Source organism: Ananas comosus, linkage group 24 (assembly GCF_001540865.1).
Source record: "Ananas comosus cultivar F153 linkage group 24, ASM154086v1, whole genome shotgun sequence".
Taxonomy (NCBI): domain Eukaryota; kingdom Viridiplantae; phylum Streptophyta; class Magnoliopsida; order Poales; family Bromeliaceae; genus Ananas; species Ananas comosus.
In genome coordinates, this window is record NC_033644.1 from 5,055,797 (window position 1) to 5,079,309 (window position 23,513).

General features: G+C 40.4%; 1 protein-coding gene across 1 annotated transcript; it reads right to left on the reverse strand.

The window, feature by feature from the left end:
- LOC109728763 (NADP-dependent D-sorbitol-6-phosphate dehydrogenase-like) lies at positions 363–18,812 on the reverse strand. Its single transcript, XM_020259286.1, has 6 exons — positions 18,509–18,812; positions 16,541–16,635; positions 16,273–16,390; positions 16,047–16,179; positions 1,151–1,370; positions 363–864 (listed from the first exon to the last, which is right to left on the reverse strand). The coding sequence occupies exons 1-6, from the start codon at positions 18,645–18,647 to the stop codon at positions 634–636; spliced, it is 936 nt and encodes a 311-aa protein (XP_020114875.1). The 5' UTR covers positions 18,648–18,812; the 3' UTR covers positions 363–633.

The following is a 23,513-nucleotide window of genomic DNA, read 5'->3' on the forward strand; positions in this document are numbered from 1 at the left end:
TCTCAAAGTTGTCATCCATTACTAGGCCAGAGGGGATTGCAAGATGTCTAATCATGACAACAAAACAGCCATTTATCTGTCTACTAAATTATAGAAAACTAGTTTAAAAATAATAAAAGAATAACATAAAAAATGCCAAACAAGGCCTAAATTTCATACCGTTCAAAATTGTTCTCCAGTTTACCCAGTCACCACAAAATAGACAGATTTTTAAAATTAAGATCCTAATTGCAGATCTCCATCTTATAAAAGAATAACTATATTAAGACAAAAAATCCTCATATAGAATGTTAAACATTTCTAATTTTGCAACTGCTATATCATTATGTAAATGATATTGAAAAAAAAAAAAAAAAATCTAGTTCCTAGAATTTCAAATATCATAGATCACGATTAATAGTTCCAATCATCAAATATAAGGGTCCAAATATGTGATATAGAAATTATTACAAAAAATGTAGCCGTGTGAACTTATGAAGCCACCAGAATCGAACCGACTGTGATACAACATTTCTGCAATCTATCAAGAATGGAAATACTTGGGGAATAAGGATCGAGGGAAGCATTTTAGTCACCTAAGAGCCAATTAAAATATAACTTCCCCAGCTATTAGAATCACTCAAATCGTCGAGTCTAAGCATAAAGGTCTATGCCCCAGAACTTCGCTGGCTGATTAGTACGACACTTGCGATCGATAGTTTTGATCTTTTCCATGTCCTCATCCGATATAGTGAAATTGAAAATTTGGAAGTTCTCGCGTAACCTCTCAACTTTCGAGCTCTTTGGGATAACAGCAGTGTTTCTCTGGACACCCCACTGGAGAACAAGCTGAGCTACTGTCTTGTTATATTTCTCTGCCAAAGTCTGATCATACGATGGGAAAGAAGGTCAATTTGATGACAATGATGAAGGTGGTAGAGTGAAAGAAAATCCAAAAAAATTGAAGGGTAAATTGAACCTCAGTCCCCAACATTTCAATTGTAACAACCGGGTCCCTGACAGTAGCTGGAAAGGATAGGGTTGCCATGAAATGCAGAAATAGGGACCCAAATGCAGCAGTTAAAGGTTGTGGACCAAGCTGAAACCTACTTAAAAGATTGGAGACACCTGGGACTATTAATTCAAGTAGAGAAAGGGAGGATATTGTTACCTTGATCACTGGATCTTCAAGACATGAGATGGAACCAAACCATTCAGCATTGGCAGCTGCACCGCCCAGAGGAGTGTGCGCAGTAACACAAATCCCATGCTTTTGGCAGAATTTGACAAGTGAATCACGCTGGAAGTAAGGATGTGTCTCGATTTGATTCACCGCAGGCTTTATTTTGGAGTAAGCTATGCAGTCTCTAGTAAGAAAGATGTCATAGTTGCTGCACAAAAGCACTCCTTATCAGAGGAAAAAGAGACGAGGAAACTGTTTGTAGTTAAATTACTCAAGTAACAATATTCTAGTATTATGAAGAAGCAAGCAACTTAAGATTTAACTATTTTATCTTCGCCTTTCCTGTTCAAAAAGTGTTGCAAAGAATAAGTTGTTCGGACATTGGAATAAGCTATCCGGTGATAACTTATTTCGTATGAAGATTTTTATGTGATTGGAAGGTAGAAGCTACACTTGTGCTCCTTGAAAAGTCTTGGTATTCATGATTTAATAAGATAGCATATTTCACCTAAAAGGAAATTTATTTTATCCCAAAATAATGACTTGAAGGCCGAATACAAAATCCATTCTAAACATCTAATGACAAACAGGCACCCTGGGCTTGGTTTCAATGTTTCACATTTGTTTTATCTGAGTTAGGATTTACTAGGAGTTCGGCTTATCCTTCTATATTTACCTTCCATAATAAGGAAGGAATTCTTGTTCTTTTTTTCTATGTTGATGATATCATCGTCACAGGCAGCTCGTCCTCTATAGTCTATGCTGAACTTCTTAATGTTCACTCTCCAAACAAAATTTGCTATGAAAGATTAGGGGACCTCTTAATTTTTTTTTTTTCTGGGAGTGGAAGTAACTACTACAGCTTATGGTCTTCGACTGACACAACAAAAATATGCTCAACAGCTATTTGAGCGACATGATATGTTTTCTAGCAAGTCTGTTTCTACTTCTCTATCATCTATGACTCAGCTGTCTTCTCATGAGAGCCTACTTAAGGATCTCCATACCTACCGTCAGATTGTTGCTGCACTCCAATACCTTACCTTCACTAGACCATGTATCTCATATGCTGTGAATCTGGTTGCTCTGTTTCTACAAGCACCTCGGGACCCTCACCTTCAGGTTGTTAAACGCATTCTACGTTATATTAGAGGGACAATGAATTATGCCTTTTATTTTTCACATTGTACTTCTCCCTATCTTATCGGCTACTCTGATGCTGATTGGGTTGGCTGTCCTGACACTGGACGTTCGACTTCTGGTTTCTGTGTTTTTCTTGGTTCCAATCTAATTTCGTGGTTTGCTGAGAAACAATTGACAATCTCTCGTTCTAGTTCTGAAGCTGAGTATCGTAGTGTTTCATTCACTCTTGCTAAGAGCGTTTGGATCTATCGCCTGCTTCAGGATCTTGGTGTGTCACTATGTCACCCTCTCACTATCTATTACGGCAATCTCAGTACAACATACATTGCAGTCAATCCGATATTGCATGCACGGACAAAGCAAATAGAACTAGACCATTATTTTTATGCGAAAGTACAACTGGTTGATCTATCTTTAATTCACATTCCTTTTGATAAATAGTTGGCTGATATTTTTACAAAACCTTTGTCTACTGCTCGCTTTACTGCGCTTCATATCAATCTTCACATTCAGCCTTGAGATGCTCAGATTGCGGGTGGATGTTAGAATCTAATCATTTATGTACTTATGTGATTAGCGCTATTGCCAGTTGTATTGTACTTGCATAGGGCATAGTTAGTAAATTTGCGAATTATTCGCGAATTTTTGGAAAACCGAATTAAACGGCCGTATTCGTATTTTTCAAAAGTCGGAAAAAAAGGCGAATTTTTGGGGAAAAATAATTATTCGCGAATTATTCGCGATTCGCGAATAATTTGGCCAAAAAAACGGCCCTCGGGCCCGAGCCCGGGCCCATCCGCGCGCTGCTCACGCGCCCGCTCTCGCGTGCGCACGCGAGAGCCAGCGCTGGCTCTCGCACCGAGCCGCGGNAAAAAAAAAAATTTACTCAATCAAAAAAATTTAATCTCTTATGAACTATTTTAATCTCTTATTTGCTTAATTATTTATTTATTTAGGCATAATATAGTTTGATATATTTTTTTATTTAATTAGCTTAATTTTGTAGCTTTTTATTCTTATATTCTTAAAAAATATGAGTATTTATGCTAATAGCATAAATCTTGAGAGAAAAAAATTTAATTTAATAGCCGAATTTTTGATCCCGAATTTTTAATTGGTGAACGTATAAAATCCGTATAAATCATGTATTCGAATAATTGGCGAATCCGTTTTTTAGCCGTATTTTTCAACGAATTTAAAAATTAAAAAACGAATTTTATCCGAATTTTATCCGTACCGAATTTTTGCCGAATCCGAATTAACTATGGTATAGGGTCTAGTTTAACACAATTTGTACTATTAAGGTTTTTTTTTGTATTGTATTCATTATATATTCTGTAGAACGCAGCGAAAGATTTTGTTCATACCTTTTACATAAGCGACTCACGCCAGTACGGGATAAGTCCTGAATTGTAGAGATTGATTCACGTGTCCTCGGATCATCCACAAAGGTCTTCTAACGCTCCAAACCCGTGGTAGATCAAGCTACGAATGAGGTAGATCTATAATCCACCGTTCAAGACCCCTTAGAGGCAATATGTTAATGAAAGATGTGGTTTCTCTCTCTCACAGGGCGGCGCGCAAATTTCTCACGAATTTCTGGGCATTTTTCTATTTTTTCTTGTTATGTTTTTTTAAGAGAGAATCACCTGTATATTTATAAGGGATCTCAACACACAATAGGTAGGTAGAAGATTAGGCCGAATCCGTTTATGATTGCTATCCTAATATGGCTATAATATATCTCTAATTAGCTTTTCAAATTAAAATCGAGATTAAATCTAGTCCAATTAGACAAAATAATAACTATCGAATCGAGCCCGATCATCGGCGCACCCAATTAGGTTTGACCGAATGCCAACATATTCAATGGAAACCCTAGAGGGGGCTTTTACGGCTTTACCCAATCTTTCACATACTTTAAATGGAACTTGTTTATTACTTGTTGAGGACTCCGCAGGAAGAAATAAAGAAAGTGGGCCCAAAGCGAGCCACAAATTACATCAAAATCATTGAGTGATGCTAGAATAAGCAAGCGAGGACTAACTTACACATGACAAGTTAGTATGTGTTTCAGACTTTTAGCGTAACCTATATGGTGCTTTTGTTGCCTTCCAGCCAAACCAATATGGTGTCACCACTGTTCTTGTGCCAGTGCAGGTCACAGTAGTATACGTACATCGCAATCCAATTCGCTATTCTTTATTACGAGATGTACCAGCACAGAATGAGCTTTTACTAGTATCAGTAATGCTTATACAGTCGAGGGATCATCTAGTAATTAATGATGACAATTACTAATATGATCCCACTCAATGTACTACTATAAATGGAAGATAAAAGTTTACGGCTTTTAGAGTTATGATATTGGCACCTGGAAGTATCTGTAATTTTATATTGTTGTTAATTGTTAGTCTTATATAAGCTTTTATGTATTTTCATTAGTTGTATATGACTGTATTCAACTTGGACTGGATAAGAAATATAATTTGGATCAAGTTTATATGCATTATAAACCTTACAACATACTAAAAGGCTAAAATTACCCAAAAACTAGAAAAAGGTAGTGCTAGCGTGCCACTTGCGTACTACTGGCAGGGGGGCCGTGCTGAACATTAGCTCAGCCCGTTCTGCTAGCATAGCAGCATGGACCGAACCAGTGGCTGGGCAATCCTTGGCTTCAACTAAACCCTTTACCATGGAAGTTTCACGAGAGAGGCAAAGGGATAGGTAAGAAGTTACCCACCTAAAACCTAGTAAAAGCCTACATGCCTGTGGTTCTTTCACACTCTCTTGCTCTTGAGAGAGACACCACCAAGGAAGAAGAAAAGACTCGCTCTCTCTCTTTGATCCTATACTTGACCCATTAGACCCACTTAAACATGATTTCCTTGACCTAATGTGAGCAACTTCTAACTTGAATGAGAAATGACCCAAAAGGCTAAAACAAAATGGGTTTCGACAAATACCCTTATTGACCCTAACATAACCAAAAGGCAAAAAAATAAGTTAGTGCTAATGTTTAACAGCTAGTGGTGAAGTTGATAGTGGAGGCCTCAAAATTTGAATTCGACCAGGTGGAGGCGAATTGCAGAGAAGTCAAGGTCTTCCGGAGGCTTCAGCCAATGGTGTGAAGGTAAAAAGTAGAGGTGAATGTCTCCATTTGATGCACCGGGGCACAGACTTTCACAGATAAATTTTTGTCAAATGAATTGAACTTTAATATCACTAGCCAGTAAGACTATTTAGTATCAATTTATGACCTGCTGACTTGTCGTTGGCATGCACAACAAGGTTAGGTTCACTTGTTAGGAGGACAGAAGTTTCTATTTAATTTATTGTTCTCGCAGGAGGTAACTTAAAACTCATGGCTGAAGTACTAATTGAACATTAGATAGGAAAGAAGAAAGGCACAATAAGATATATATTCTGATGTCTTGTATGGGCAACTAATGTCGTAATTAGGAATGTTGCATCAAAACTAGAGTTGACAATTGAACTAACCTTTTTGGGCTAGGCTCAGGCTTGATTTCAGGCTTGATTCTAGGCTAAGTTAGGCTGCACTCGAAATAAATTAAATGATCCAAATAACATTAACTGCCACCGCTGCTGTATACTGATCCAAAAAATGCTGCAATAACATTGATTACTGTGATTGCTGTAAGTTGGGGCATGATTCCTATGAGTGTCTAAAAAGCCAATCAGATGGAGGGTGATAGCATCAATGTGTTGTGATATATAAAATGCACCTCAATGATGATGCTGCTAGTGAAAGGTAGCTCAGAGGTAGCATATATGACAACTCGGTTGCTTTTATAAGATGTAATGGTGGAGGGTTGTTGGAAATGCACAAATTTGATGTTTACAGCCTGCCTATATTGTGCAAGGAAATTTACAAAATAATTTTTTATTACTCTATATATTCTTTCTATTGAAGTGTACGAGAGGCATGTGAGAGTAGTCCATGAAATTTTGGTTCATGCAATTTTGGACCTTTCACTATGAATACTTGTTTGTTATTCTTAATATATATAAGGGACTTGACTAAATTGGCTGAAGTTCTATAGCCTTTGTCACCTTTTGTTCGTATTGATTAAGAGTAGAGATTACAACTGATTTCCTGAGGAGTGGGGGTGGAGGCCACAACTATATATAGGCCACTCGCCACCCAAGCTACGAATGAAAAGACGCCAAGTGGTGCAAAACTATAAGGCAAAGAGGGAGGCTACGAGCTCCCGAGAGACTACACCTATTGCCCTCCTAGAAACTCTAAGGGACTCTTCACCCTTCGGCATCCGCGCCATAAGTCTTGAAACCCGCATAGATGCTTCTAGAATGTCCTAGCAAAACCTCTGACATAACTCTCTTTCGGAGTTTGGGTGATTGCAAAGGAGAAGTCGGTGAAAACTACTTTGTCCGTGACAACCTCCCCTACCTAACGCGCAAACGCCTCGTCGCTAGTCGAGCTGCTCCCGGTCCGCGTAGCTTTCCGCTTAGTCCGCTGTGCCTTCGCGCCCGAATGGCCCTGAGCCTTGCTATCGCAGTTTGCATTTGCCCCCGCACCAGCGCCTAGTGCCTTGCCTCTCTCAGCATGAGCACTAGCGAGCTCATTGCGCGGAGAATCCGCCAAATGTGCCCATCCTCCACGACATGCCACGCGCATGCCGCCAAGCCGCAGGATGCCCTCGAGTCCTATCGGGCTCATGCTTGACAGAATGACTTGCACTTATGCTTGACGCTGCCTGCTCCAACACCACTTGAGACTTGACAGCCTCGCCTTCGCTCAGGTCCTCCTTGAGGTCCTCAGCCTTCCCACACTTCACCTCCTCATAAAGCTGTAAGGTCGTAAAAGTTTAGTCCTTCATCGGCTCGCCCCAACACATCGAAACCATGCAAGGCGCTGACTCATCCAGGAAGCTCAACACCCACAAGTATGGCATAGACGTTGCTTTCGACGAAACTAGGAAGTCCATCCCGAGGATCACTCCGAAGTCGTCGAGCGGCCCAACAATGAAATTGGCCATGCCCCTCCACGGGCCGATGGCTATCTCCACGCCTTTGGCAACTTTTGCGATTGGACGCGCCTCGGAGTTGACCGCCTTGATATAGCTCGCATCCTTCTCGAGCGTGAGGCCCAACCGCTTGGCCTCCGCCTCTGCGATGAAATTGTGCATCATGCCGGTGTCGATCATCGCCCGTGTGGTCCTCCCCATCGACGAACATTAGCTCCCTCTTGCAGAGCTTGTCACCGCTTGGCTGTCCACGAATTGGGTTGACGAGCCTTAGCGCGCCCATCCTCCGCAGCTCTTCCACATCCTCGCCCTTCTAGGCTTGGACCGCAGCTACTTGCTTTCCTTTCTTGCTGCTCCTATTTGGGCAGTCTCGCGTCCAATATTTCTCACTGCAAATAGAGCACGAGATCTTTGCAGGCGGTGGGGCAGGATTCTCCTTATGCCTCCTCACGTCATAGTTATGCTTATGCCCCTTCGCGTCCTTGGATCGTGGTGCCCTCCCCCATCTTTGGCCTCGCCCACCTTCGGTGGTTCACCTTGATCGTCCTCGGTTCCAATTTCTCTGCTAAAGCGATCACAAAGTTCAGGTCCTTCACATTTCGCCCCATGAGCTTCTTGTTCGCCCAGGGTTGAAGACCATCCGGAAAAAGAATAACTAATCCCCATCGGCGATGTTGGAGATCGCCAACATTAGTTTTGAGTATTCTTGGACATGTTCCTTGAGTGCCCCATGATGTTAGAGCCGTCGAAGTTGCCTCTCGCGCAAGATATACGACATAATCGGGATAGAACTGTGCCTTGAGTTCTCGCACGAAGTCTCCCAGGTCTCAAGTTGGCAGCGACCCTGCTCGGCCTCCGCCGACCACTAACGCCACCACAACATGGCATCGTCAGAGAGGTACATGGCTGCGATTTGGACCTTATCCTCCTCATCCTCCAATTGCAATGCCTTGAGATAGCACTCTATGTGCCAAAGGAAATTGTCAATTTTCTTCTCATCTCGCGTGCGCTTTAAGTGTTGGGTTCAGGGACGCGGACCTTTGGGGTGTGCTCCTTTCGCATTTCGACGCTGCAAGCCCCCGCTTTCTCAAGAATAGTCACCCGCACTTTGAGGTCCTCGACCTCGATGTAAGGAAGTGAATTCTCGAAATATAAGGATTGCATTCCATCCAGGATCGACTAATTGTCGAGAGTATACCCTTTGTGGGAGTTGGGAATGTCCAAAGCACAAAAAGTGCCTTGGAGTTGAGTCCGCGAGAGCAAATGAGGCAAATGGCATCATTGGGCTGATGCTGCTCTCGGGGACCGGTCTCTGCAGGTGAGAGACCGGTTTCCCTGGCTGGATGTAGCGGGGTTGCGTGATGCAACCGGTCCCTGGCAGGGAGGGACCNACCCACTCTATTTCCAGTGGTAGGTTCAGGGCTGCAGAGAGAGGACCGCGGCAAGGGCGTCGCGCCCGACCAGTGAGACCGTGGTAGTATAGTAGCTTTCCTTTTTGCATTAGTCACCTATGTATAGAGAGAGATGCATTGTAGGTGAGGATTTGGAGAGCTATGTATTCTGGATGAAAAATGATGTAATGAATGTAACTATTGTAATAGTTAGTAAAGTACTCTCTTTATTTCACTCGTATATCTTGTGGACTTCTTGCTCTTCTTGTCGTCGGCACTGTTCGTGACCGTGTTGAATGTGTAGCTTTAGAATTTAAAGTCCTGGGTAAATTCTTGTACACATTCCTGTGGTTGAGCCTTGGGCGGGCAGGGGAGGAGCTGTCCGTTCGGCGGTCTGTCGCCGCGGCCGAATCGCGCCAAATAGGTAGTGGTTTCGGGGCGGGGCGTGACATCGCCGACCCTGGTGACAAGATCCTCCACTAGCACCTTCCGCTCATCCTCGCGATAGGCGAGGTCACTGCAGAACTGCTCGAGCTATTGACAGAAAGTTGTCATGGCAGTCGCGACGTTGTCCTCCATGGCATGCAGCCTCTCCTCCATCATCCCCACATGTTGGGAAGGGATGGAGTAGTGCTCCTCCGCTCTCGCAGCAGAATCCTCCAACAAGCCCACGCGGTCGAGCTAAGCGGACTCCTTTGCAAGGGTCCACGGCTCTTTGCCCTTGCCGCGCTTGGATACCCTAGGTTCAGGTACAATGTCGACGATGGCAGCATCTGATGTAGACATGGCTTCCCAGCTTCGAACTCACTCCAATACCAACTGTCACAAACTTAAGCGAAATCGCTTGTTTAGCCCGTGCTGCGCTTGCCTTCCTTCGCAAAGTGAGCTAGCCTACCTCTCTGCTCACTAAGTCGGAACCTTCTCGCCCTCAGACTAAGTACAAAAGAGAGTTTGAGGAATGTTGTGTATTGATTAAGAGTAGAGATTACAATTGATTTCCTGAATAGGGATAGAAGCCACAACTATATATAGGCCACTTACCATCCAAGCTACGAATGAAAAGACGCCAAGTAGTGCAAGACTACAAAGCAAAGAGGGAAGCTACGAGCTCCCAAGAGACTACACTTAAAATCTCTAAGGGACTCTTGACTCTTCTGCATTCGTGCTATAATTCTTGAAACCCGCATAGATGCTTCTAGAATGCCTAGCAAAATCTTCGACAAAACTCTCCTTCGGAGTTTGGGCGATTGTAAAGGAGAAGTCAGCGGAAAATACTTTGTTCATGACATGCAGCTACAGCCACAACCATATAAGTAGCAGCAATAACTGTAGAAGCAGCAGTTGCGGCAACTACATAGGCGGCGATAGCAACAACAGCATTAGCAACGGCTGCAACAACAGTGGTTGCAACAGTAGTAACCGCAATGAGGGGAGTAAACAAAAGCCGCAACAGTAGGAGCATTAGAAACAGCAGCAGCAACAAGGAGCAGCAGTGGCAACAGAAGCTACAGTAGCATTAGCGGTGAAGCAGCAATGCATCCGCATCATATGACAGTAATACAGCAGCATTTGGCGGTAGCAAATCTCGTTCGTTGAGGCCTTACGATGAAATAGAATGGTTTGAAGAAACGGAAGGCCATTGGGTCTCCTCCCCTCCCCCTTTGAAGGCCCTTACACAAGATTTGCCGAGTAGATGGTGAGAAGGCGAGAAGGCGGCAACATGGCGACAAATCTCGTTAACCAGTGAATAGGGATCAAGTAGAGAGGTCCTAACAAACGGAGGTTCACCGGCCCTCCTTTCTTCTCCCTCCGAAAAGGTTGATGTGAGGTTCGCCGACTAGATGGCAAAGCGACATTGGCACGCACACAAGATCGGGGCATGCTGGAGGATCAGCAACATGATGTGTATTGGCTGAGCAGCATCGGCACGCACTCGAGATTTGTGCTTGCGAAAGGATCGATAACAGGGCGGAGGTTAGTCAAGCGGCATTGGCGAGCGCACATGATCGACATATTAAACAACATTGGGATTGACAAATGCGAAAGGATTGACAATGGCATGTGCGACATTACACGCATGGGATCGATAAGTGTAGAAAGGTCGGCAATGGCCCGTGTATCAGTCGGTGTCAATGAGTGGACGAGATTGACGTACATGGAGGATCGGCAAACACACGCGTCTATTGGTGAGTGCATAGGATTAGCTTATGCGGGAAGATCAACACACATGGGAAAGACGTCGGCGCACACACAGTGGGATAATAGTGTCAGCGGTGTGGTTTCGAGATGCGGGGGAGGATCAATGATGCTATATGCATACTAGTGAACACACGGAAGCAAATCTTTTTTTCCTCTTTTTTCGGTCTAGATAATGATGTGTAAAAAGGGAAAAGATTTCCTTCCCCTCCCCTCACCCCGAACAATCAATGCGAGAGAGAGAGAGAGGTCCCTTTTCTTTCAAGGGTCCACATCTCCTTGGATAGAAGAAACCCTCCCTCATTTCGTATAAGGATAGAAAAAGAATTGTTATAATGTGATAAAACTCAAATAATTTAGAAATAATTAAATTGTTATTATATGGTTTAGAAAAGATTTACATAAATCTGTTTCATCCTTATCTTTTGGAGGTGTCTCTCTCTCATTCTAATCCTATTTTAATTTGCGAATTTGGTTTAACCGGATCAATTTGAATTGCATCCAACATGAGTTGAAAATAAAAATAATAACGAAAAAAAAGTAAGAAAATTTAAAAAAAAAAATACATTATGATATAAAACACATTACTGGCTTAAAATGTTAGTAAATTTAAGAGATCTACTAGTAATCTTATATATCAACATTTATAAACAAATATTAATCCCTAATATTTTTGGCTGAGGTGGCACAACCTTCTTCATTTGGCAAGAGATGTTAGACCCTTTTTTTTCTTTTTTTTAACTCCTAACTTTTGTGTCTTTTTCTCTTCTCATTTAGCAAGAGGTGTGGCATCAATTTTTTTTGTTAACTCCTAACTTTTGGTGTCTTCTCATCTTCTCAACGTCTGTCACTTCACCTCCCCCCAACCCATCTTTTTTTTCTCCCCCTAGCCTACACGTCTTTTCCTTTTCTCTACCATTCATTTTCCCCTAACTCCCAACCGTACAAGATGTTTCAGTGGCGTGGTCATAACGATAACGAAGGCGGTAAATGTGATGGCGCCTTTTTTTTGTTCTTTAACTCCTAACTTTGGTGTCTTTTTCTCTTCTCATTTAGTAAGAGGTGTGGCATCAATTTTCTTCTTTTTTTTTAACTCCTAACTTTTGGTGTCTTCTCATCTTCTCAACCTCCGCCACTTCACCTCCCCCCAGCCCCTCTTTTTTTCTCCCCCCAACCTACACGTCTTTTTCTCTTCTCTACTATCCGTTTTCACCTAACTTTCACAACCCCACCTACTCTCTTTCTTTGTACAGTTTTTTAGAAACCCTACAAGATGTTTCAGTGGGGTGGTCATAACGGTGGCGGAGGCGGTAAATGTGATGGCGGTGGAGACCAAAATGGCGGCGGCGGTGGAGGCGTGGGCAATGGCAGTAGAGATCGAGGCGGCGACGGAAGCAATGGCGATCCTTGCCCTCTAGAAACCAATATGAAGTGAGAATTCCTTGATCCTTTTTTTTCTCTTTTTATTGTCTATTTTTTCATCTATTTTTAACTCATTTTATAGTATTTTCTTGAGATTATTTGGTAGTTTCTTTTTAAGGTGTTAGGTTTGATTAAAAATTTAATATTTTGATAATACCTGCCCGCCGCATCGCGCCGGTAACTACACTAGTTTCTAATAATTTATTTAATTATTTTAATTTTTCAATTTTAAAAATAAACAAAATAATGAAAAAAATTATAAGTTTGAAAAAAAAATACATTATGGTTTATGAAATAGAACACATTATTGGCTTCAAATGTTGACAAATCTAAAAAATCTACTACTATCTCAACATTTCTATCCATATTCTTTTATTACTTCAAAAATTAAAGTAATAAAAATAACCAAAAAAATAAATTAAATTAAAAAAAGGGAAAACTTCAAAAACCCCCTCTGTGGTTTCAAACTTTTTCATTTTAGTACCCTGTGGTTTAAAGTGTATCAAATTAGTACCCTGTGGTTTTGTACTTTATCACTTTAGTACCCTGTGGTTTCACACTTTATCACTTTAGTACCCTATAGTTTAAAAAATCACAGGGTACTAATTTGATACAAAATCAAAACCACAGAGTACTAAAGTGATAAAATGCAAAACCACAGGGTACTAACTTGATACACTTTAAACCACAAGGTACTAAAGTGATAAAGTGAGAAACCACAAGGTACTAACTTGATACATTTTAAACCACAGGGTACTAAAGTGAAAAAAATTAAAACCACAAGGGGGTTTTTTGAAGTTTTCCCTTAAAAAAAAACATTATGCAATAAAACATAGTATTAGCTTCAAATGATAGTAGATCTAAGAGATCATTTAGAATCTCAACATTTCAAAACTTTTTAGTTATTACTCTGATTTTCGGAATATAAAAATAAAAAATAAGAATAATAAAAAAGTCAAAAAAAAATAAAGAAAATCCTTTTTTTTTTTTCCTAGATCGTATTAAGAACAAGCTCAATGCTAAAAGTTTTAGCTTGGAACTTCTTCAAGAAGAAAATCCTCTTGTTTCTTAAGGATTTCTTGAGGGAATAAGGGAGAAAGAAAGAGGAGATTTCTCTCTTCTCTGAAACTGCAAAGCTTCATGAGTACACAAACCGAAAAGGACCAAAAGTGGTCTTTGCTCCTAGAAATGCCTACAGACATCATTTGGAGATTTTTTTGACCATCAAAACATGTCTTGCGAACCCCAAGAGTAGAAAAAATAGCTAAATAGATTGCACTAGCACGGACCAGCGCAGGGCAATCTAAGCAACACGCTGTTGAACTGGCAAGGACCAGCAAAGGGCGATACTTAGGCTGCAAGGATTTAAGTGTCGTGGTACAAGATTATGCCAAAAACTTGCTAACACTATATGACACGATACATACTGTGCCGATGTGTGCCGATTACAAAGAATACCTTTGTGCTGACACATAATGGTATGAAATATTTATTTTCTTTCGTACTAATATATATTCCTATTGCTTATTATGTATCTTTAATAAATCTTTTAAACTTTATTGAGATAATTACTTGCTAGTTTCAAAGAAAACAGGTTTTTGAGCCGTGTCATTGGCATAGGGGCTGTACCATGCCGATATCTTGTCAACACGATTCGGTATGGGCATACGGCCCATACCGATAGCACTTAAATCCTTGCTAAGCAGCATCCCTAACACTGCTCGGTGCCTAGCGGCACAAGCCCATGCCACGTGCTGACACACCACGTGCCAGCACATTGTTGGCATGGCAGATATGGGCAATCCTTGGTTGAAACTTTTATTTTGATGGTTTTGGTTTTCTATATATGGTGTTCGGTTCTCTTGAAGAAGTTAATGAAATCCATAATTCTAGCTGTTTTAGCTTGTTCTTCTAAAGCTTTATATGTCCCTTTTTGTCATCTACAGTGGTTGAGCAGTCTTGGGCATGTAGAAAGCTCACATTTCAGCTTCTACACTTGGTGAAAAAGGTGTGCTTGGATTTGAGTCATTCTTTTACTTCTAGCTAGATAGATCACTATTGGGACTTCGACAAGGTGAACACTATTTTGCCTTTCCAGTGGCGACAAGGGATGTTGCACATCACCTTGGGAAGCTTCTACCCAAATGACGTAGTGGACAAGACCAGCCAAAGGAGGAACTCAGCAGCTTCTCCTTGCTCGCATTTTGCCATCTTATCCTTAAAAGCTGTATCGCGCCAACTCACATCAAAGAAAAAGAAAAGCTTGGAGGGGAAGCCATGGTCTCTTCTCCCTCCTCCAAAAAAAAGTTGGGGTGCGGGGGGGTACATCCAACACCACAGGCACGAAAAAAAAAAAAAAGAAAAAAAAAATAAAACATATGCAAATACCAAAAGGTGATTTGGTGATTGAAGGAGATGAAGATGATGGGAAATAGGCAAAATGGGTCTTGGGATGGATGGAATCAAAACTCAACACCCATTAACCCATGTAGTCATAAATATTCGGCTCAAAATAAAGTAATGGTTATTGAGATAGGCCAACAATTTGAGTTGGATCTAGACCCAATCAACAAACGAGGCCATTGACTATGATTCGGATTCAACATGAACCCAATTAGTTCTGCTTAGCCTAATAAACCAAATTGATTTGGCTCGGATCTAATCGTGATTTAAACAAGTTTGAAGGAATCTGAATTATGGATCGCCTTCAATCAATCCAATCGTGTTTGTTGTGCATAAAATATAGAGACCTAAACCGTGTATAATCTAATAGAATCCGGTGATCAACAAATGTCCAAGAAATTGATATAAGAACTAAATTGTAAATTGAGCAGACTACTTGGACCTCTCCAAAATTGGAAAACATCTTTAGAGTCTTCAATCTTCAGTTTGTTTTGCTAAAGTACATTTGTCCATGTAGCCCGCTCTATAATCAAAGTCAATAGAAAGCTCCTTTCATCTTTGTGTCATTTATCAGTTAACTCCTGTCAGATTTCAATTATAAATAAAATATAAATTTCATAAAAAAAAATATATACTAGGTAAGCCAGATAAGCACAGTAAACCTGGACAACATCCATTGCTATTGGATAATGAGATTCCAATCTACGCTATTAGTTAATCACAATTAGAATTATAATTGATGCAGCAAGGATACAACTAAGCATTCACAACCATTACAATAACCATGATTTCTTGCTTAACTTTATCAGCTGAATTTATCAAGCTTAACTGGATTTATTGAACATAAGCGAGCCAATAATTTGTGGTTGGGGTTGATAATATAAATTAACTTCTTCAACAAAAATGGTTCAGTTGTTCAACTCAGACGTTTTATTTGACTTTGAAATTTGATTGAATCCAAACCCGACTTGTAAATACTGCTTGATCTAATTATTAGTTAAATACTATCAATTAAACTAATTTAACACGCCTAATAATTTGTTTTGGTATAAATTTCAAAGAGATCAGGTTGGTCATCCCTACTAATTTAATCGTGGAATGAGCTTACAGTTACAAACTTAAAGGAAATATGTGAGTAATGGTAAGCCGGCTATGCAGCCGGCTCCTTTACTAGTACTAATTGGTACACAATACCCTTCTTTTTTTCACCCTTTTCTTTCACCCCTTTCTTTGGGGTGGGGGGAGGATGGGGTTGGGAATGTTAACTATACTAAAAGAATGAATGGGAATAAAGATGTATAAAATATGTCATTTTACCTTATTCCAATGCTGCGAACCAATCCTTTGGAAACAAGATCTTCCATTGCATGCCACGTAGTCTCGAGTGAAATGTTAGTGTCTATGTCCAGCACACCATCTTCATCAAGGGCACTACCAGTCGTCCCAACCCCTAAATGGGTATGCAAAAGAAGATAAAACTACCAATGCTAATCGTGATTTGAGTACATAGCCTATTGCTAGTAAGATAAGAGGAGGGTCACACCAGTATGCCTGGTTGCTATAGGAAAGTGAACAAGGTACAGATCAAGATAGTCTAGTTGGAGTTTCTTCAAGCTGTCCTGACAGGCCTCCGAAACATGCCCATGATCCGAATTCCAAAGCTTTCATTATATGAAGAAATCAAATTATCCAAATGATGAATCGAGCAGCCATGCAGTGGCATGCAAAGATTACAAAGAGAATAGGAAAAAAAAAAACGAAAAACAAAAAACAAAAACACTAAAAGCGACTTAAGGGCATCGGATACTTACCTTTGTGGTGATGAAAAGGTCTTCCCTTTTCACCAGACCCGTCTGAAATGCCTCTGCAAGAGCTTCACCAACTTCTGATTCATTCTGGTAGTCGGCTGCAAATAGTTGAGTATTTAGGTAGAGAAGAAATAAAATCACAGTTGAAAATGTTCGCATATTGTTACTCTTCAATTCACAACTCAAGCAAAACCATTACATTTGAATAACAATACAAGTCCACTGAAAGAGGAAAAAATAGAATAGTAAAACAACAAACAAGTGTTTGTTACATCTATCACAGAAAATTAATTAAACCATTCTTCAAAGTTAAAAATCTATATAGATAAGTTATAAAAGCACCAATAGTTTTCATCAAGAGCCAATCTCGACAATCTGATCAAAATCTCTTTTACTTACCGTCCATCTTATCCTTCCTATAGTGGACAATCACAATCGGGGTTTCCCTGTTGCTTGTTGTGACAGTAAACTTCGTTTTTTTGCAATCATATGGTTCTAGCTTCAAGTTTTTGGATTAACAACAACATAAAAAAAATGTTGAAGATTGGGTCTCTCTCCAAAACTTTCCTCTAAGATCCTTTTTTTTGTGGGTTCATAATGGTGAGTAGTGGCCTTTTTTAAACTCAAAAGTCACCACAACACTGGTATGCAAGTAAAAGTGCCAATCCTATACTCACATCTACACATATGAGAGCATGCTCTCATACTCTTCTTACTAAAAAAGAAGTCTGCTCCGATCTGGAAACCCACAAAATATAGTGCTCTGAGAAATATGTCAAGCGTAATAAGGTATTGTTTGTTGAACACACCATCGACAAGCTATTCTTACTTCAAGTGTCCTTTCACGACCACCTATACCAGCTGAAAAATTTGTTGAAGGAGTTTCAGACTTTCTCCAGTTACAACAGTATAAGATGAAAATCTGTGCCATTATAGTGCGATTAAGAATCATCCTTGGTGGAATTAAATTCAAAAGAGTGTCCTTTTTTCGCATGTTTAATTTTATGTCTTAAAGCTGCTATCAGAAATGCCCAACAAAGTAACCAAGAAGATCCAAGATGAAAGAAAAGGTACAACAAAATGTCTTAATTTTTTTTACCAAGGGTTTTTAGAATTTTACTACTGGGAAGTTTAGACAACCAGTAGTCTCAGAAAGAAAGGAAAACAGATTACCAACCACTTTCTTTCAGGAAAATTTTGACATAAAATTAACCTGAATAATCCTTCAAACAAAGCTCAAGTTTGACTGGCATGAGGTTAGTTTAAACTACCTTTCACCGTCGGACTAAAATTATATATATTACTGCCTTTCAAATACCGATTTTGCTACGCATTAACAGTGTCTCAATAACCGCTAGATAGTTTGAATCTTGCCAGCAATTAACAAGTTCAATAAAAAAGATTATCATCGAAAGGAATACTATTGTCCTTCTACTAGGCCCAGTTTGTGCTTCTGATTATCAATTTTACAGGTGAATGAAACTACTACGATTTTATTATCCACAATAGTACTCGGCAAGAGTTTATATAAGAGAGGGCAAAGTTTTTGATAACAAGGTTGGCATTCTCTCCTTCCAAAGTGCGGGACGACAGCAGTACAATTTTCAAGTTTCCCAGAGAATACCACAGTGGTGACAATTACGACAGGAACAAGGACAAAGCTTAAGGGTTGCTAGGCTTAATAATAGCATATGACCTTTCCCAGACTGCCATAATCCGAACGAAGCAGCGTTTACAATGTGATGCCCGAAATAGTTATCCTGACAAACTGGTATCCGGCAGGATTTACTTACTATTGGACCGAGCATGAGTAGCTAAATGAAACAAATCTTATAAAAAGTGATCATCCATTTACTGATACGAGCAACCTAGCACATGAGACAGCGAAAGTGCACTGATCTGATATTGGAAATCATCCGCAGGAAAAGGAAAGGGTTAATTTGGGGGAAGCGGAAGCAAAAGCAGAAGCACCTGCACAGTCGAAGTGGCGGTAGCCGATATTGATGGCGGAGAGGACGAGGTCGCGGATGGACTTGCCCTCCATCCGCCACACGCCAAGGCCGATGATCGGCATCCTGAACCCGCTGCTCAGCGTGATCGCCCCCGCCATTCTCTGCGCTCGCTCTCCCCTCTCTTTGGCCTTCGATGATGACGACTGCTGTGAGTGATTGACTAGATAACCGCGCCAGGATTGGAGGAGCAGAGCGTCGTATCAGACCTGGAGTGGCTGAGCGGTGCGCCACTGGAATTTTAATTTTAGATGGGGGTCGTCGCTCTGCAGTTAATTGACCGTCTGAGCCGGCACAAGAAATGTACAAAACAGTATTTTTTTTAAAAATAATAATAATAATAATTTTTAAAAAAAATTGATAGGCCAAATAATTTTTTCAAATTTTTATGGCCAATTTGCATAAAAAATTCACTAGTTTTGCGCTTTTGCAAATGTGGGCCACATTTTTCGATTTTGCAGATTCGGACCGGAGTTTTAGTAAACTGACCAAAATACCCTTCGTCTACATCCGCCGCTCGCGTATTCTTTGAGATACGTATACCCTACCATACGGTCCAGGCGGGTATTAAATGCGCCCCTTGCGCTTTACGCAATCTCGGCTCTTTTTCGAAACCCAGACCAAATTCGCCCCGTTATTCGCCAGTTCCGCTGTTTGCTGTTCAGCTTTAAGAATTTAAATACTCTGAAGCTAAAAGATAAGAACTACGTGGCCCGCAACAGGGGTAATAGTGCAACGCCCCGGAGCAACGCGAGGAGAAATGGTGCAACAACCATTCTAACAGTGCATCCTTCGGTTCGCTCCAGTGCAATCTACACCAAAACGATGAGTGACGCTCGCCTTCAATCTGCTCGCTCCCCAGGGCAACCTCCTACTCCCTCGGAAGGTACTAGTTCAACAAAAGGCTTGAAGAAAGTAGTTCAACAAAATGCTCGACGTGGTGTAACATTCTCCGATTTTATGCAAGAAATAAAAATAAATGCAGCAATCTGTTCAATATTTTAACGCAAATGGTGCAACGAGTCCACAACTAGTCAAAATTTTCTCTATATTTGGTGATATAATCTAAAATTAATAGTGCAAATAAGTCCAAAAATTTTTCTACGGCGAAGAACGGCGTTCTCTCCAAATGCAGGCGAAGCGACAGCGGGGCAGTAGCGTCGGCGGCGAGGGCGGTGTTTGAGAGGTGCAACATAACGCCTAAACGATTAAAGAAGATAACAGTATAGTGTAACATCTCTTTAAAAAGCTCACTTTCTTCTTTCAGCCGTATAATAATAGTGCAACGTTAAATGCGAATAATAGTGCAACGCAGGGTAAAAGAGTGCAAGAAAGCTTGTAAGAGTGCACAGCTCTTCCTACTAATAGAGCAACACTCACCGTAACAGTGCAATGCAGTTCCAACCAGTGTAACATAACGAGTGGAACACTGGCTGGAACGAGTCGTTATTAATGGTATAATATTTGCCTAACATTAATACTGCAACGAGTGGTTTAACAGTGTAAAATTCTCTCCCTAATCGATGATAACATGTAATTAATAGTACAAATAAGTTTGTAAAACTCGAATAATAGTCTAACGCGGGATAAAAGAGTTCAACTAAACCTGTAAGAGTGCAACACGGTCATAATAACAGTGTAACATTCACCATAACAATGCAAGGCAGTTCCAAACAGTCTAACAGAAAAGTGCAACCCAATATAAAATTGTGCAATATGCACCTCTAATTAGTGCAAGTCATCACTAACTATTGAAAGTAAGTCCGAAACCAAAGGAAGCGTAGTGGAGTTTATTCAAGTACCCATTTGCAGAGGATTAGTGGAAGAAGCGTGGCCGAGATACATGGCGTTAGGGTCTGCATGCGGAGGAGAGAGGAGGTAAGAGTGAGGAGGGATAAGGGAGTTACGCAAAGGTAGTAGTGTAAAAAAAAAAGGATGAGGTGGTGTAACATATTCCTAAGTAATGCAATGGTTTGAAGAAAATGGCGCAATGAGTCGTTAAGCAGTGTAAAATTACAAGTCTCAAAAAGTATTTTAGTAGCCAAAAGAATAAGAAGAAGAATTGAAACAGAAAATGTAATCTCCATTAATCTGGCATCAAATTGTACGATTTTATAGTTCTTTACAACATACAAGACAGGATTTGCAAACAAGATACAGTGTTCTCCAAACAATTAACGAAACAATATAGATCATATGGCATCTTTTGCACTTCCATGTAGAGGGCGATGCTACTTTTGGACAAGGAGGTGAAGGCGACGAACGGCGTCCACCCCTAAACGCAGGCGATGCGGTGGCTATGGAGGGGGGTTGTCGTATTCCTCATCTCCAATTGTTGTGGCGGTGGCGGCGACGCATCTCTTCGTCGTTTTTTAAAAATGGTTCTTTAAATGCATTCTCGTTCCATTACTATATATAAAAATGACATAAAGACAACCAGGTTAAAGCGACGCTACTTTTGGTCAAGGAGGTAAAGGGGACGAATGGCATTGTCACGCCCGGGCCCCAGCGAAAGCCTGCCCGAAGCGTGCACAGACTCGCCATGTACACCAAGCACCCCTCGATGCACATAAGGCGTCTAATAAAACAAGAAAGAAACAAGAATAGATCCCTAACAAAGCTATCAGAACAAATAAATAACTCTACTAAAAAGTCTACAATATCAACATCCACAAGATACATAATAAGTGTATACAACTGAATCCATAAGTAAACTATAAACTCTCTAAACAAATACATAGTACATCTTTCAACTATAATAAAAAAGAAAGATGTCGACGGGTCCAACTATGAAAACACCGCAGAGGCTCTAGCTAGACGCTAACCCCTTGCCACGATCCCTAGCCTCTCTCGCTGCGGAAGGCTCTGAAACAAAAACAAACAACTAATGGGGGTGAGAACTATTAAACAATAGTTCTTAGTAGGTAAGCCGCCGAGAATGGCGAAATACACCACTAGGTCAACTGAGGCATGCTATAATATAATATGTAAGCATACATAAGGATAACAAATAAATTAAACAATCCATTTCTAAGTCATGCCTTTACTTGATAAAGTTAATTATTATGTTCTAATGCCACATGTTCAGATATATACTTATGCAGGTTTAAATGCATGTTCATCTTTACTATAATGACGCAAAGAGTAAATTATACTTTTTATTGTCATTATAATTACCATGCATCTATACTAATCAACATAAGTGTAGGTTTACTACCACTAAAGTTGTCAATACCGATAATGACTAACATAAAGTCCATTTTCTAGAAATGCATCAAAAGAGCCACGAGGTAGTAACCCACTAATATGTTCATCTACTATATATGCATCAACCATGGGTGATGTACAACAAGTTGAGTCTCATTTACCCAATTAACGAGGGACTTACACGTGGTAACGTTCCGACTCGTGTTGTGCCTAATGGACCCGTGGTAGTCAACACTCCCCATGGCAATCCACTTCGGCGCCCAATCCCGCACGGACGATTTGTCATTGCAAGGCCACTCTGGAGTGCCGGCTTGTAGGGAGCGACCCTCACAAGCTTGTGCGAATAAGCACAATGACAAGCAAGCGTGATCAATAGCATAGGGTCCACAAATCGAATACTCAATCATCATGTCTAAAATATGAAATTTCACACATCGACTCGACGGTCGGGTACTAGATCATTCATGTCATGTTTTGTTCACAATTACATTGGGGTATGTCCCTACCGACACATAATATGCTATAAGCATGCATTGGTTCGCATCTCGTTATCCTATCTAGAATAATTCACTATTTTAATCAAGGCTCAAAAGAGGTCTCATAACATACTATCCCACTATAGTCAAGGGAGTCATTACTAATGTCATATGCAAAAAGTTATAAAGATGTCCACAAGAATCATAATGCATGTCATGCGTATGCTTTGCTACCAAAGCCTCCACTACATAGAGTATAGAAGTTGTCATGGAAGCAATTTCATTCAACTAGTATTATATGCAAATGTCTCTATTATAGTGCGCCCAAAGAGGTTGCAATTTCATTCGCCGTGTCTAACATATGGAATACATCTAACGATCTCTAGATCGAATACTTTGTTACAATGTCAAGTTCTAGTTGTTCAACTAGGTTAAATATACCATGCTTGGTTTCATGTTTAACCCTATCATGCACTATGTCACCTTTACCTTGTTTATCACAAGTATATTGTTCATCATGCAAGTGATTCTATTTCATTCACTATGAATACTCCATAGGATCAATCATTTCTAACATGCTTCCTAATGTTGCATATGAGGAAATCATCATGAAGCACTATATAACACACAAGTCCACATTGTATGCCTCTACTTCGTAGAGCATAAAACTTTCTACATATAACATGTATATAGCATGCATTCTAAAATTCCCTCATGACATATTTAGCATGAATATGCATCCAGTTAAGTTTAAAGACAACATCGAAGACATAGAGAAAGTTAGTGTTGATGTATCAAGGCTGCACTATCTCTTTTTTTTCCCTTTTTTTTTTGTTTAGTCAGTTTGCTAATGTCCTATTTCTTAGGAATGTCTAGCTGTAGTTTGGTTATTTTGTTAGTTTGTTGCTGTTTTTGTGGACCAAGTAAGCTGATAGTTGGTTAGCAACTTGTTAAAAAAAAAAAAAAAAAAAAAAAGGAAAAAGGAATCTGAAATAGGTTCCCAATTCTTCTTTGTTCTTTGAGAATCAACACTGGTATCAGAGCCCTTCTTGATCTTAAGGGGCTGTGAATGACTTGTGAGATTGATTGAGAGGTGTGTCTGCATCCATAGAAACTTAAGGCAAGATGTAGACAGGATCGAGTGGTCTCTCAACAATGGCTCCACCAGTGTTTGATGGTGAAAATTATCAAGCCTGGGTAGTAAGAATGCGAGCCTATTTAGAGGGTTGTGATCTTTGGGAAGCGGTGGAACAAGATTATGAAGTTACTCCACTTCCTGACAAT